Below are 16,875 nucleotides of genomic sequence, written 5' to 3'. Positions count from 1 at the left end.
GAAAAAAAATTGAAGAAAGTGAACTTTTTAAAGCTGAAAGGGACAAAGATTAGTTCATAAGTTTTTTATCGGATTCTATCTATTCAAAACAAAGTTTGATCAAATTTATTCTATTTTCTTTGACATGCTCTGAAACCTTAAAATGCCAGTTTTAGTTGCACATAAAAAGTTACTGGCAAATAAAATTCAATTTTACAAATGAGAATTATTAAACTAATTTGATACTTCTTTTAGCTATTATTCTAATACAAATAGGACATCTCTTATCAATCTAGTTTCTTTTTACAGTAACTTAGGCAAATGTAAAACTTGTACAGAAAGAATTTTTTATCTATTAAAATTAATTATAAGCTAATCATTAAAACAAAGAACATGCCTACCATGAAATAAATGCCAGTTATTAGAATGAATAGTCAAATGTGTGACATTTCTTTGTTTTAAAAACTGCTCACCGCTTAATTACTCCTTAATTATATAGTTGATTAAACTGAAATGCAAGTCATCCTCATACATTCAGAAATAACAAAAAAAAGTTAAAAAAATTGGATTTCTATGTTTATCTGAAAACAATGATCATACAAGTTTGCCCCGAGCGCAGATGTAAAAGTAATAGAATTCATAGGATGAATAAAATCAATTATATAGTGGACCGGCTGCACCCGGTCAGCTTTCAGAATGTTTAGGCTGGAGACACAGATTTCGCAGATAGGGGTGATTTGATGATACACATTACGCCTTAAACCTTAGAATTTAGGATTAAATCTGACCTGGGATCTTTCGTTTTGGATTTTCAAACTTCCGATAACTTGATCTAGATCTTCATTGTGTTAGTTCATTGCGGACCACTGCGATCACTTCATTTCAGTTATTCTTTCAGGGAACGATTACCATGCATATGCGGAATATCAAATAAAGATTAAATTAATCTGCAGATTAAAAGAACATCAAGATCAAACATGATAGACTGGCCTTACAATCGATACAATTTTTAAATTGTAATAAACTAATGCAAAAACGCTATTGAAGTATTCTTATGATTGTACTTAGAGACCCTTTAGAAAATGTGTTTTGTATTTTCAGTGAAAAATAAATATGCTGATCTAAGGAATTGAGTTTTTGCCACGAACTCAAATTATCTGGTCTGTATAGCTTTGCAATCTGATGATGAAACCTTTAAAATTTCAACCATAAATTAATTTAAGGTTTGGAAAATAAAGATACGATATCTTCAAAAAGTGATGTATACTTTAAAATGTTTCAGTATATGCGGTGGAATTTTTAAATAGAATCTATCAGAATTCTATGAATCAAATACCATCACGCAAATCTATTTAAATCTTAGCATTTCAAGGCTATATCTAAATTCAGTGAATTCATGAATTACGCTGCAGAGACAATATAGGAAATTGTAGAATTTAACACAGATATAAAAACGACAATTTCTTCCTTCTTATTACTCAGATAAAGATGTGAAGGGTACTATTGTGAACTGGACATGCCATGTTTTTTTTAAATCTAACGTCACGTGATATTAAAAGCCAAAAACACTCTTCCCTGTTTATCAACATTTTTAGGTATGAAAACTTTATTGTTTACATATAATTTAAAACATATATATTATCTACTAAATTATTTTTTTTCAATGGTTTTATTTTGATTTAAGGTCTGCAGATGGGTATAAATACAACTTGATTCAAGTTACATTCTGGTCCAAGGTTGTATAATAAGGAAAGATACTCTGAGATCGCTCCAATTTAGGTAAAGACGACCTTTATAACAATGGGCACTCTAAATCCGCATATGGCGTCACTGCTTATTTTAAAGAATAATAAAGTTTGTGGCTCGCTGAATATAAACGAACTCAAAAACTGAAAACTTGAATTAGAATTGTATTATCTAGCTTCACACTTGTTAGCACAATCATTATTCGTTAAATGCGATAATTGTCAGTTAAGTACAGGGTGTCCCAAAAAACATGGGAATTCAGTGACGAATTGGATATCGTCTTTGTTATGAATTTGCATTGTAATACCTAATTTCAAAAGCCATATTATTATTACGTCTGCTAGAGTTTATTTTATGAAAAGGGTTAAAGACTGTAAAGATGTGTCTATAATGTCTACGCAAGATAAGCAGTGAAGACGGACAAGTTTACTCTGTTTGTATAGTGTAATTTTCTTGTTTTACTAAGTACAACCGTATGCAGTTAAAACATAAACAAACAAAATGTAAACATAGTAGACGAATATCTTACAGATTACAGCTTTCTCAGTAGGAATCACTATACTAAATCAAAGAATTGTTTAAAAAGACGATATCGAATTCGTCACTGAATTCCCATGTTTATTGGGACACCCTGTATCAAAGAGATCATATGAGGATTTAGTCTAAATTGCAATAAAGACGACATTTACATACATTGGAGCGGATCCGAGTATACCGTGTGTACAACCTTGATCTGGTCTAACACTGGTTTAACAAAACATGGTGGAAATCACAGATTTTAACATTTATTAATCAAAATTTTTAACATTTTTTTACAATTGGACATACCTTTTTTTATCAAACACAACTATAAAAATATGTTACAGAGACCTTCCTGTCAATGTGTTGACATACAATAAAGCAATATTATTTAGTTAAAAAGTTCTTTCAACAAATGCATGATTAATAGGACATATGATTAAAAATTAACTATCTCTAGTTATAACATGTGATTTATATTCAAATTTCACATGGTGATTGGTGTCATACAACTTATACATTAAAATATTAAAATATCATTCATTAAATAAAATATAAATAAACTACTTAGTAGACTATAGTAGATTAGAATACTAGAAGTATAGTAAACTGGTAGACTAGGGCTAGCAGGCTAGTTTAGTGGTAGACAAGTAGACTAGAAGAGTAGTAGACTAGCAGACTAGTCTAGTTTACTGGTAAAGTACTAGACTAGCAGACTAGTAGACTAAAAGACTAGTAGGCTAGTAGACTAAAAGACTAGTAGGCTAGTAGACTAGAAGTCTAGTAGTCTAGTTTACTAGAAGAGAAGACTAGTAGACAACTATGCCAATAGACCTGTAAACTAGTAAGCCAGTAAACTATTAGACTAGTGGATAAGTAGACCAGTGCTCAGTAGATTTGTAGACAATTGGCGATAGGTCATAGGATTAAGTAGGTTTAGTAAAGGTAGTCTTCTACGCTTCCGGATGATATGGAGTAGAAAAAGGTGGTCTACTCCTAGAGTGAATGCAGTAGGAGAAGGTAGTCAACTTCTGGAGTATATGGAGGAGGAGGAGAATTTACTCCAAGATTAAATGGAGTAGGAGAGTGGAGTCAACTCCTGGAGTATATGGAGAAGGAGGAGAATGTTCTCCTGGAGTATATGGAGTAGGATAAGTTAGTCTAATCCTAGAGTATATGGAGTAGGGGAAGAATGTACTCCTGGAGAGGATAAAGAAGAAAAGAATAAGATGATGATGATGCTGTTGGTTTATAAATAACAGAAGAGGGCGGTAAACCCGATCAAAATGCTCATTTCTAAAAACAAATATTTAACCAACTAATATTTGGAATTCTGTTTTCTTGTGCCTACAATTAAAGTTTAAAAAGTTCATGAATATATTTGCTTTGAAATAATATCTACTAACATTTTTTGTTTTATAAAAAAATAAAAATCTGTTTATCAACAAAAAATTCTAAATAGCATAAATTTTGAATTGCTTTTTGCCAATTTGACAATAATTAATCTTTCAATGGAAAAAGAAATTGCAAAGGTGTCAACTATTGTCAGGTCTGTGAGTAGTGTTTACAAATGAAACTCCAGGGTATCAGGGATGGGCCCGGCCTAATTAATCACAATAAAAACTAGTTGAAAGGATATAATTTAGCAGAAATGTTTGAAAAAGAATAATTACAGCTGGTTAAGTGTTAGTTCCTTGGTAATGAATGGTAGCAGCGCTAGCTTGATCATGCTGCATAGCGGGCAGTATCTCACCTAAACAAAATAAATATATCCGGCTCTGTCAGGAAATTAGGTATCCGGCATTGTCTGGAATTTGAATACCCCCCATTAGAAGGAACTTTCCTATCCGCATTGTTTGTAATTAGGGTAAACGGCTTTGTCTTGAAATTGGGAATCCGGCTTCGTCCGGAGATCCGATTTGATCAGGAGTTTTGTAATTCAGCTGTGTCAGTAGTTTGGGCATCCGAATTTTTGGGGTGTTTAGTTATCCGGCTTTGTCTAGAGATGCGGTATCCGGTTTTTTTTGGGGGTTTGGGAATCCGGCTTTGTCTAAAGATGCGGTATCCGGTTTTTTGGGGTGTTTGGGTATCCGTTTTTTTCTAGAGTTTTGGTATCCGGTTTTTCTACAGTTTTGGTATCCGGCTTTTGTCTAGAGACGGGTTATCCGGCCTTTTCTGAAGATGGGGCTCCGGCTTCGTCAAGAATTTTTAATTTTTCCAACTTAGGAGTTCGACGTAACTACCTACCTATCTACCAATATATCTGCATCTTTATATGTACCTATCCATCTATCTACCTATCTACCAATATATCTGCATCTTTATATGTACCTATCAATCTATCTACCTATCTATTTATAATATTACTTCTTTTTTTACATTAAAATATTTTATTTGTTTAAAAGTTTGAAATTTAAATTGAATTGAGAGTGTTCTGTGTTACAACTGATAACGTGTAATTATGTGAAAGCCCTGAAGAGCATTATAAACTTTTTCTTTCAGCTTTCGACAAATTAAGCAATATAATTCTGTTTATTCTGATGTTTTAACTTTAAAAACTGTCAAAACTTCAGATTAGTTTGGTCTTTCGGGGTTTATAAATAATCTACAGGAGCAAATAGAAAACTGTGAAAAGATCGTCGTCTCCGTTATTTCTTTTAATATGAAAAAAGATTATTCAGACATTTGGATTTGTTTTCTTCTTACTAGCAATCATGACGATCTTTTTGTATAGCTTATCTCTCATATTTATGGGTAATTACGTCTAAACTGTTATTAGCAAAACTTATTTATAAAAGACTGAAACATGTAATTATCCTATAATATCACCTCGGACCACGTGAAGTCTGACTTTAGCTTCTCCTCCTGAAGCTGGTTTACACGTGTACTCTCCATCATCTCCCCTAAACATTAATTTTATGCAAATTAATTCATAATTAAAATAAGACTTTAATCCTTTAGTTAAACAGTATTCAATTATCCACAATTATTAAGACATTCCTTAAATAATTTTCATGTTAAAGGAAGAATTAATAAAGAGACTGTAGCCGTAATGCAAAGATGGTAATGCACAATTCACAGTGGTACCTTTAAAACCTTTGTCTGATCAAGTATAAATTAGATATCAATGTTTATAATTTGGAAAAATTATTTATTAATTTGCGGGTTCTCTACAAAAGTGACATGCAGATTTCTTCTGTAGGAATTCTTATAAAATTTATATTTTTAAACCTAGAAAAACGACATTATCTTCAACAGTATTGATCAGAAAATGATACAAGGGTATATAACCACGCACCTCTGACCCTTCAGTAAAAGTAAATTCAACCTAAAGTCTGACCGCGTCAACCTTGTTGCACCGGCTAGTCCTATTGAGTGTCTGCTTTATTTACCCAATGTCTGGGCGATACAGTACAAACTGGGACTGGAAAGGTTGACTCGGCTGGGAAATTTAAATCTACTACGGCTGCCCGTGGTACCGTTTTCATAGAGGGTCCCTTGAAATTACCGTCCCTGTAGAATAAAACAATATTAAAGAAATATGTTTAGGACAAAACTACAATTTACAATATATAAATTTATATTTGTTGATGAATGCGTGATTAATAAACAATATTCGTAGTTTATTTCTTTTCATAATCTTACAAACCAATTATACAATAAAACAAGACATTTGTACATATGTTCCCTATAGCCGGCCAAGCGGCTGGACCGAATGGGCTGACATTTTTTGTGGACACTCATGGGTATCTTGGGGGTGTTATAGGCTTAACGATAAAAAATTCAAAATTATTTTTAAAAATAAATTCCACTGGCAACGCCGGGCCCTTGAGCTAGTGTTGATTTTAATAATATTACAATATTTGTTGTTATATTTCTCTGATTTGAATAAATAACAATATTGTAGTGCAAATAAGGCCGCGTATTCAGCTCTATTTTGACAAGTAAGTAAGGAAATAGCAGTCTTTCATTTAAGCACAAAAATAAACTGTTCACATAGCAAAATATTTAAACAAGGCAAAATAGCTTTTTATTTTTTTTTTTGTAAAAATTAAGTTACTACAGTTCCAACCAATCGATTTTTACCAAAAGTAAAATGTTTTACCGCCTTTTCACCAGCATTACCGACCTAGGAATCCCCCATCAGAGGGACGCTAAGTTACTTCACGTCCCATGGGACAATTGAGTAAAATATCGACCCACTCTGCGAAGTTTCGTAAAAAAAACGCACATTTTCATCTCAAAAGACGATAAAATTGTGCACAACAACTTTTTTCGGGAAATTAAAATTTTTACTTAACCACGGATTCCCTCGACCAATTTTGCCTATAAAACATTCCTCGCTGGAGCGCTCTGGATGTTTTATAGGCAAAATTGGTCTTGGGAACCCTTGGTAAAATAAAAGTCCCTTAACTTTCAGTGTAAAGTAGCTGTAACTAATCATTACACAATTCTCAAATGTTCGCGAGACAAATTTTCAAAAACTTATTGTTCTTCACCTTTTTTATAAAAAAACTCTAAAATGATTAGAAAAACTTATTGTTCCCCATCTTTTTTATAAAAACTCTAAAATGATTAGAAAAAATTATTGTTCCCCATCTTTTTTATAAAAACTCTAAAATGATTAGACAAACTTATTGTTCCCCATCTTTTTTATAAAAAACTCTAAAATGATTAGAAAAACTTATTGTTCCCCATCTTTTTTATAAAAAAAAAACTCTAAAATGATTAGAAAACTTATGAGCAGAACATTATATCAAGTTTGATAAAAATATTAGTCTGAGCCTGAAATAACATTAATATGTTTACCACCTTTTTACCATGACCTACATGACCTATGATTCCCCCAACAGAGGGAGGTTAAATTACTTTATGTTCCTTAAATTCCCTTAACGTCCCTGTAGGCTGTAAAGCATAGTTGTAAATAATTATAATTTAATCTTGGAAAAAAATTTAAACTTTATTTACTCAATTTAGAAAGTTGTTATGACCAAGGTCACGTGAAACAAGGTCACGTGATACAAGGTCACGTGATACAAGATCACGTGAAACAAGATCATGTGAAACAAGGTCACGTAATACAAGATCACGTGAAACAAGGTCATGTGAAAAAGGTCACGTGATATAAGATCACGTGAAACAAGGTCACGTGATACAAGGTTAGGTGAAACAAGGTCACGTGATTACCTGTTAACCTCGTCAATAGTAAGAATACTGATAGCTGTTCTACCCCCCTCCTGTACTCCAGTTCTAACCCTTAATCTTCCCCCGCTCTCCTCAACCAATCTAGATCCGGACCTGTACCTGGAATATTATAATATATGATAATAAAAATGATAATAATGATAATATTTATAATATTCATCATATCGATATGTTACTGATAATGAAAAAACACTAATAATAATAATAATGATGATAATTACAATTTTCTTTATAAAATTATGATAACTACAATAATAATAATGATGATGATATCAACGCAAATAATAATGTAATGATAATATAATTGATGATAAGAATTATAAGTAATGCCAAATTTGTTTGAATCCATGAATTAGCCAAAGTATTTTTTCAAGGTATCTCTGAAGAAAGTGTATTTAGGCAAGCCTACTAAACATCCTATGCATTGTGTTAAAAAATGCTCCATTCTGGAACAATATCCATAGATGAGAGGGGGGGGGGGAGGGGGTCGTCTATGAAATATTTTTCTGTAAAATTCCGTTTTAACCATGAACATTTGGCCAAATATTCGGAAATGTGCTCGGTCCCATTTCCGAATATTTTAATTGCGTTTTTACCCAATAGGCACTAAACCTCGTTTTATTCTACTAAACACTAAACAGTGTCACAGATAAAATACCCATAAATTGTAGGGGGGGGGGGGGCGTCGTTGAAACATTTTTTGCCTTCAAAATGTACTCGAAATGTAGTCGGTCCTCTTTTCCAAAAGTTTTTAAAAAATTCAAAAATCTTTTTTCGTCATTTATTTCTAAAAAAATCCTCAATGCGCAACGTATTCTATTTTGTCGTATAAAACGTGAAAATAAAATTATAATCTAAATTTTTTGGAAAATAAGTGTATAATAGACAAATTACATTTTCGAATATTAGGTCTACTTTTGAAGGTTAAAACGGCATTTTAGAGAAAAAACTTTCATCGACGACCCTCCCATTCTGGATCATCACAACGATGTTTCGTAAGTTAGAAACACACTTTTCAGAAACACCCTGTATATATTAGACTTCAGCGCTAGTTATGGTATACTTGTGAAGAAGAATGTATCTAAGGTTGAAATATATCTACAAAAAGAAGATTAATATGGGAATATTTCCAGGTTTTCATGAAGAAAATTCAATCTAACCCTGCACTGCACCTCAAACTTTGAATTATTATTTAAAGGGACAGTTAATAGGCGTAATTTTAATTTTTGCAAGTTAGATTCACAACAGTAACCATTAAACCTTTGACTGATCAAGGATTACGGATTTACACCAACGCTTTTAACCATTTTAACACTTGGTTGGTTGATGTTTTTTATTAAAAAAATATGATAATGTTTATATTTGAATTTTAAAACCTAAAAGACATACAATACATAGAATTTATGTAACGTCAGTTTAAAGACAAACACAAGGATTCGTATCATCAGTCAAAGGTTTAAATAGTACCATATCAGGAATTTTTACTCTTTGCATTAAGGGCGTCTTGAAACCCCGCGTACAGTCCCTTTAAAATACTAAAAATATCGATTGAGAAAAATTTAATAAATATGGTATTGTCTAAGATGGGTTAACGTGTTTACGGTCAATAGTATAAAAGTAAAAAGAAAAGCTTCAAACAAAACTCAACAGTTTCTCATTAGCATATGTATGTATAGACTGTTCTGATGGAAATTATGAAAAATTTCCAAACTTGGAGAAAAAATGAAAATTTGCATAATTCTTTGGCACTCAGGATTCTTCTTTCCCATCTCCACTCACCTATCCATCATACTCGGTTCCGGGGAAGAGAGAGACGGACATTTTATTCTACTTTTATATTATTTTAGCCTTCAGGGTGTATCCCAAAAAATCATAGGAATTAAGGGAAGACGATATTATTGGCTTCCATTTTTTACATCAAATAGATGATAAAATGAATGTGAAAAAAAAATAATTTTCGCCTTCTTAGTAATTAAAAATTGGATAAGAGTCTTATTTCAGGACGAAAATATCAAAAATGTTGTAAATTAGGTAGACCACACTTAGGATAGCCCAGTGTTCCTAGTTTTAATACAATCCTCACCAAATTTACGAACTAATTCAAAGTTAGTTGAAGACGGTTAAAAATTCGTGACTCAAATCCCATGTACACCCTGTACTTGCTTTAGGTACTCACCAGAATTCATAGGTTGATTCCTTCAAGTAGTAGAGCTATTGTACACTACTAGCTCTAGGTACTCACCAGAATACATAGGTTGGTTCCTTCAAGTAGTAGAGCTATTATACACTACTAGCTTACTGTACTCACCAGAATACATAGGTTGGTTCCTTCAGGCAGTAGAGCTAATATACACTACTAGCTCTAGGTACTCACCAGAATACATAGGTTGATTCCTTCAAGTAGTAGAGCTATTATACACTACTAGATCTAGGTACCCACCAGAATGCATAGGTTGGTTCCTTCAAGTAGTAGAGCTAGTATACACTACTAGATCTAGGTACTCACCAGAATACATAGGCTGGTTCCTTCAAGTAGTAGAGCTATTATACACTACTAGATCTAGGTACCCACCAGAATGCATAGGTTGGTTCCTTCAAGTAGTAGAGCTAGTATACACTACTAGATCTAGGTACTCACCAGAATACATAGGTTGGTTCCTTCAAGTAGTAGAGCTAGCATACACTACTAGATCTAGGTACCCACCAGAATACATAGGTTGGTTCCTTCAAGTAGTAGAGCTAATATAAACTACTAGCTCTAGGTACTCACCAGAATACATAGGTTGGTTCCTTCAGGCAGTAGAGCTGATATACACTATTAGCTTACTGTACTTACCAGAATACATAGGTTGGTTCCTTCAGGCAGTTAGCTATAACACACTTGAGATGAACTGGGGACCCAGACATAACATGCTTCTCCGTATCTCCGTCCACGGATACAGATGGTACTAAAGGGTTTAAACATTAATCTATATAATAGAGCTCTTCGCTCATAAATATCTTATAAAAACCTTTGCTACGGGAAAAGTTATAATTTTCGAAAACAAATCTTTTTTTACAAAAACTACGTATCCCATCCTAATACTGGACAAACTACTAACCAGTGAATTTATGGCAAAAACTCAGTTCCTTTAATAGTGTTTTAGTCCATTCTTCACAATCTTTTAAATTTACAAAGTTTTTTATTCATTTTTTTTACATAAATGCATCCACTAACAAAAAGGTAAAAAATGAGAAAAAAAGTCTATATCTTATAAGGAATAAGACAAAATCACTGTAAAATTTGTATTAATTTAAGTATATAATTTAGTTTTAAATAGAATAAAGTTTATTTCCCCCCTTTCTTACATAAAAAAAAATAATCTCCCCATGATTTCTATATTGACAAAACCTGATGATTTTTCAATAAAGTTTTACAATATCAGAGGAAAATTGGTAAACATTAAGACAAGGTCTACACTTTAATACAGTTTATTATAATCAAAGTTTCGAGCTTTTGTTGAATAAACAAATCCCCCAAGGAATTGTACAAGGAACGGAAATGTTTACATAATAAGAAAGAAGATATATTCATTATTCTGGTTAAAAAACGTAAAATTCTGGACAAAGGAATTGAGTTTTCGCCACAAACTTAAATTTTCTAATCCCAATATCTTTGAAACCAGATGATGTAAACCGATGTTATTTCAAACTTAAACTATTAGATCTAACATAATTCATAGTTTGAAATATCAAAGGTCTCCGACATTTGGGTTGCTAAGATATAGGGGGAAACAGTTAGAGTTTGTGGCAAAAACTTGTTTCCTTTTTTTTGCACCTCTATGGGTGGGTAACTTTGAATTAAGCCAAAAAAACCAAATTTACTTAATTTGAGAGGTTGCTAAACTACCAACCGCCGGTTCAAATCTTAAATAACTGATTCAAGTCCTCTTTGAATCGATGATTGAGAATTTGCACCGGCGACTTCTCTCTTCAACTCATTAAATTCCATACCCGTTCCTTTAAATTCCATACCCGTTCCTTTAAATTCCATACCCGTTCCTTTAAATTCCATACCCGTTCCTTTAAATGCCATACCCGTTCCTTTAAATGCCATACCCGTTCCTTTAAATTCCATACCCGTTCCTTTAAATTCCATACCCGTTCCTTTAAATTCCATACCCGTTCCTTTTCCATACCCGTTCCTTTAAATTCCATACCCGTTCCTTTAAATTCCATACCCGTTCCTTTAAATTCTAAACCCGTTCCTTTAAATTCCGTACCCGTTCCTTTAAATGCCATACCCGTTCCTTTAAATTCCATACCCATTCCTTTAAAACTACTTTTTAACAAAAAAAAATTCTTAAAGTTTACCTACAACTTTCAATGAGAATACTTGGCTGATTTTTGGGTTTGTTGAAACCTGACATTCAAACTTGCCAGCATCAGTAGCAGAGGTAAACTTTAGTCGCAGGGTAAAATCTCCAATCCTGAAACAAACAATTATTTTCTTTTTTTTCTCGCATATTTCCCTATTTTTTCCACATATTTCCTTATTTTTTCCCCATATTTCCCAATTTTGTCCCATATTCCCCTATTTTTTTCAAGGTTTTCTTTTACTTTTTCATAAAAATGATTAGTTCTATAAATTGCCTTTTTTGTTATTAAAATGTTTTCATGTAACTGTTTAGGACTGATGAGGATATTAAAACATATTTTATTTCCAAACCCGAGTTTTCTATCTTCAAGAGTGAAAACCTTTTTTTGCCAACAAGGACAAAAAGTTGTATTGTGTAATTAGAAAGGAATTCAGTTTTCCCCGAAACTAAAATTTTCTAATCCCAACATCTTTGCAACCTGGTGGTATAAACCAATGATCCAACAGAATTTATTGTTCGAATTTTCAAATGACTAAAACATCGGGTTGCAAAGATATGGGAGCCAGCAAATCAGAGTTTGAGCCAAAACCCAAGAGAATAGAATATATATTAGAGTGGAATTTTGACAATATCTCGGTATGACTTTTGTCAGTCCCTTTCAGCCTGAAAGGGAGTTCAAAGTATACAAATCATGTAAATGTTCACTAATTATATGCAGTAGAGTACATTAATACAGTATGCTCCCTAGACTATCCATTTCAATTTCAAATTTTTTAAAGCTGTTAAATAAACTTTATAAAATGAATTAGGTGAATAAAAACATCATTTGATTTATATTTATAACGCAAAATCATCGTTTGTAAAGTAGAAGGTATAGAGTCTATGTGAAATGATCTTTGGTCTGTTATGAAACCAGCCTATTTCATAATTTGGTTTTCTTTTAATATTAATTTTAGATTTTCTATTAAATGATGTTCCAGGTTATATAGCACACATATGTGAAGTACACCTGCAGTATGGAAACAGTACAACAAAATGGCCGTTTTACACTTTTTCCTAGTAAGTTCCACTCTAATAAATTCTATTCTCTTTGGCCAAAACTCAATTCCTTTCGAGTTCAAAATTTTTAAAAAAAGTAATGATTTGATTTGAAAAAGTTGGATTTCTTGTAAAACCGCCTCAATCTGATTATTATCAGTATTGACAATCTTACTTTATTGGTTATTGGGTTCTTAGGATATTAACAGCCGCACTGAACCTTTTAAACTAATATTCTAACAGAAGCAATTCATAAAAAAATTATAAAACATTTGGATCTTGTAACAAAAGCTCATATTGCTAGTTTACTTAATGTATTTTTCGAGCTCAGACATTAAATTCTTATTTTTCTATTTCAGACATTATATTCTTATTTTGCTATTTCAGACATTAAATTCTTATTTTGATATTTCAGACATTAAATCCATATTTAATTGTTGGTTAGTCCAGATCTTGATTACCAGAGGCAATGTTTCGTTTGTTAACTGTATATCTTATACCTTCTCATTATACAATATCTTATTTATTCTATATTCATCTATACATTAAATGCAAAAAAGGATTATATTCAGCTAAAAGAGCTGCTTTTTACTTATGATTTGTTAAAAGGAAAATGATAATAATAAGATAAAGGATTTAGCTAAACAGTTACCATGATAATTCATGTTTTCTAATCCTCATTTATCTGCAACCTAATCTGTATATAATTTGCTTTTCTGTGTTGGTGTTTGTGTGTAATTGTATCCAATAAACGTCAAAACGACTAAACCGATCGGGCCAAAAAATATTTGGGGACCTCACGTGACCCCACGGAAAGTTTATGGATGATCGAATTTTCAAAAAATCTACTTCTAACAAAACTCGAATTTTGAAAATTTTGCAAATTCGCAATTTTTTTTAAAATCCAGGAAATTTTTGTTTCACAATTGAAAAGGGAAATGAGTGCGAAGTGCCCTTTGAGCCTACTAGTGTAAACTTTTTATATTTTGATCTTAAACTAAAAATAATAATGGTTTATGACGTCAGGTTGGAAAGATATATTGTTTGGAAAAAAATTAAATTTTGTTTCTTAAGCATATATATAACTCCTAAAGATTACAGTGAATCCAAGTTTAGTGTAATACCGTGGTTTAGATGTCGTTTACTATCCAGTACATTACATGACAAAGCTGCCATAACACATTGCAATTTACTATTTCTGCTTTATCATCAATACATAATTACCACAAAATTCTGCAAAAAAACAGGATTTTGTAAAAATAAACACTTAGGACGTAATTCTAGGTGACCCTATATTTATAGAGTTATAATTACGATTCACAGAGGCACCCTTCACATCCTTATCTCAGCAAATATGACAAAGATATCCAAGTTTTCATGAAATTATTGATTGTCCGTTAGTTCCGCCATTTTTGCGCGGTTTTAAGTAGAAGGAACAGGAGGAAGGAAATAAATAGATTAAACTCTATTTAAAGGGACAGACCGCCTATGTAAGGTAGTTAAACTGAGTATGCAGTGTTGTGGACAAATTCTTTAGGATTCATTTAAGACATATTAAACGTTTCCACGACGTATAATTACTGCATTTGAGTGGGTATATTCTCAAAATCGGTATTTTTTAACTTTTAAATAACGACGACGAAAAATGTCGTGAACATTCTATAGTAAACTAATGAGATGTTTAGGAACATATTTCTCAAAAGAAATTGGTCAATAAATCGAAGTTAGAATTAATTATTTCCTTTTTCATCAGTATATATTGAATTTCTTATTTTCTATGAATTTGTTCGCAGATTTCTTTAAATTCTTCAAATGTCGTCTTTTTGTAAAAACTCCAGAAAATCTGCTAAAAATCTTTTTGATTAAAGAGAGATTATATAAACTAATAATTTAACAAGATTACTTATTTTCGATGATAAATGTTATTTTTATTTTATTTTCTTAACCTGTTCCTAAACAACTAATTAGTTTACTGTAATAATTAAAAAAAAAAAAATTCTGAAAACTTATCTTACCAAAAGTACGATTTTGAAAGTCGACTTTGCGCTGAAACTCAGGATTTACAGATTTTTAAAAAGTTTTATATGTCTCAAATGAATACGAAAGAATTTGTCCACAACACTGCATACTCAGTTCAACTATCATACAATGCCGGTGTGTCCCATTAAGAAAGAAACACGGCAATATTTTTCTTAATTCTACACAGACAGTTGGGTGCCACAGTTAGTCGGACATGTAACATTGTAACATGTGACATTGTAACATGTGACACATGTGACATTGTAACATGTGACATTGTAACATGTGACATTGTAACATGTGACATTGTAACATGTAACATTGTAAAATGTGACATTGTAATATTTAACATTGTAACATGTGACATTGTAACATGTGATATTGTAACATGTGACATTGTAACATATGACATTGTAGCATATGATATTGTAACATTTGACATTGTAACATGTGATATTGTAACATGTGATATTGTAACATGTGACATTGTAACATATGACATTGTAACATGTGGCAGTCCTGTTAATGGTGACATATACGGTACAACAAATTGATGAGATTATTTACCTATTTGAGATGAGTTCAAATCTGTCGTCGTTTATATATTTCTCCTTCCCAATGTAAATAGGATATCCATCTAAACTTCTCATCCAGGATACCTGAACAGTAAACATCATCCAACAATAAACAGCTGTTCATCCAACATCAAACAGTTGTTCATACAACATTAAACAGTTGTTCATTCAACCTTAAACAGTTGTTCATCCAATATCAAACAGTTGTTCATCCAACATTAAACATTTGTTGATCCAACATTAAACAATTGTTAATTTAACATTAAACAGTTGTTCATCCAACATTTAACAGTTGCTTATCCAACATTAAAAAATTGTTCATCCAACATTAAAAAGTTGTTCATCCAACATTAAACAGTTGTTCATTTAACATTAAACAGTTTTTCATCCAACATTAAACAGTTGCTCATCCAACATTAAACAGTTGTTCATCCAACATTAAACAGCTGTTCATCCAATATTAAACAGTTGTTCATCCAACATTAAACAGTTGTTCATTTAACATTGAACAGTTGTTCATCTAACATTAAACAGTTGTTCATCCAACATTAAACAGTTGTTCATCTAACATTAAACAGTTGTTCATCCAACATTAAACAGTTGTTCATCCAACATTAAACAGTTGTTCATCCAACATTAAACAGTTGTTCATCCAAAATTAAACAGTTGTTCATCCAATATTAAACATTTGTTCATCCAACATTAAACAATTGTTCATTTAACATTGAACAGTTGTTCATTTAACATTAAACAGTTATTTATTTAACATTGAACAGTTCTTCATGTAACATTAAACAGTTGTTCATATAACATTAAACAGTTTTTCATCCAACATTAAACAGTTGTTCATCCAACATTAAACAGTTGTTCATCCAACATTAAACAGTTGTTCATCCAACCTTAAACAGTTGTTCATCCAACATTAAACAATTGTTCATCCAACATTAAACAGTTGTTCATCCAACATTAAACAGTTTTTCATCTAACATTAAACAGTTGTTCATTTAACATTAAACAGTTGTTCATCCAACATTAAACAGTTGTTCATCCAACATTAAACAGTTGTTTATCCAACATTAAACAGTTGTTCATCCAACATTAATAAAACTTAAATGGATGATTTATTTGATTTATTTGGTGTACTGTCCCGCTTTGCCATCTATAATGTGTATGTATGCTGTACACTGTACAACTTGTGGTATAAGTTGGTCTCAGGGAGCAAGGAATAGAAGGGAGAGACAACTGACGCGGTTCGCCCTACCATATGATTATACATGCTTTGCAGACGGTACTCCATTTTATATCGAGCTGTTTGATTTTTTAGTAGGGCCCCACAGGAAAAATATGTATTGGCTCAATTTTCTTACACCAGTTTCGCCAATACATATTTTTCCTGTAGGGCCCTACTAAAGAAACCAAACAGCTCGATATAAAAT

General features: G+C 31.9%; 1 protein-coding gene across 1 annotated transcript in view; it reads right to left on the bottom strand.

The window, feature by feature from the left end:
• Positions 1-2,294: 2,294 nt before the first annotated feature.
• The window catches only part of LOC111710453 (protein amalgam), a 35,443-nt gene continuing 20,862 nt past the window's right edge, over positions 2,295-16,875 (bottom strand). The window contains exons 4-10 of the mRNA XM_023484548.1: positions 15,432-15,523; positions 11,803-11,918; positions 10,286-10,397; positions 7,432-7,548; positions 5,074-5,147; positions 3,938-3,997; positions 2,295-3,540 (exon numbers count right to left, since the gene is read on the bottom strand). Of these exons, the coding sequence (XP_023340316.1) occupies positions 3,494-3,540; positions 3,938-3,997; positions 5,074-5,147; positions 7,432-7,548; positions 10,286-10,397; positions 11,803-11,918; positions 15,432-15,523 (618 nt within the window). The 3' untranslated portion in view covers positions 2,295-3,493. The remainder of the gene's footprint in view (positions 3,541-3,937; positions 3,998-5,073; positions 5,148-7,431; positions 7,549-10,285; positions 10,398-11,802; positions 11,919-15,431; positions 15,524-16,875) is intronic.

The sequence above is a fragment of the Eurytemora carolleeae genome, unplaced genomic scaffold (assembly GCF_000591075.1).
Source record: "Eurytemora carolleeae unplaced genomic scaffold, Eaff_2.0 scaffold907, whole genome shotgun sequence".
Classification (NCBI taxonomy): domain Eukaryota; kingdom Metazoa; phylum Arthropoda; class Copepoda; order Calanoida; family Temoridae; genus Eurytemora; species Eurytemora carolleeae.
This window is presented reverse-complemented; position numbering and strand designations above follow the sequence as displayed.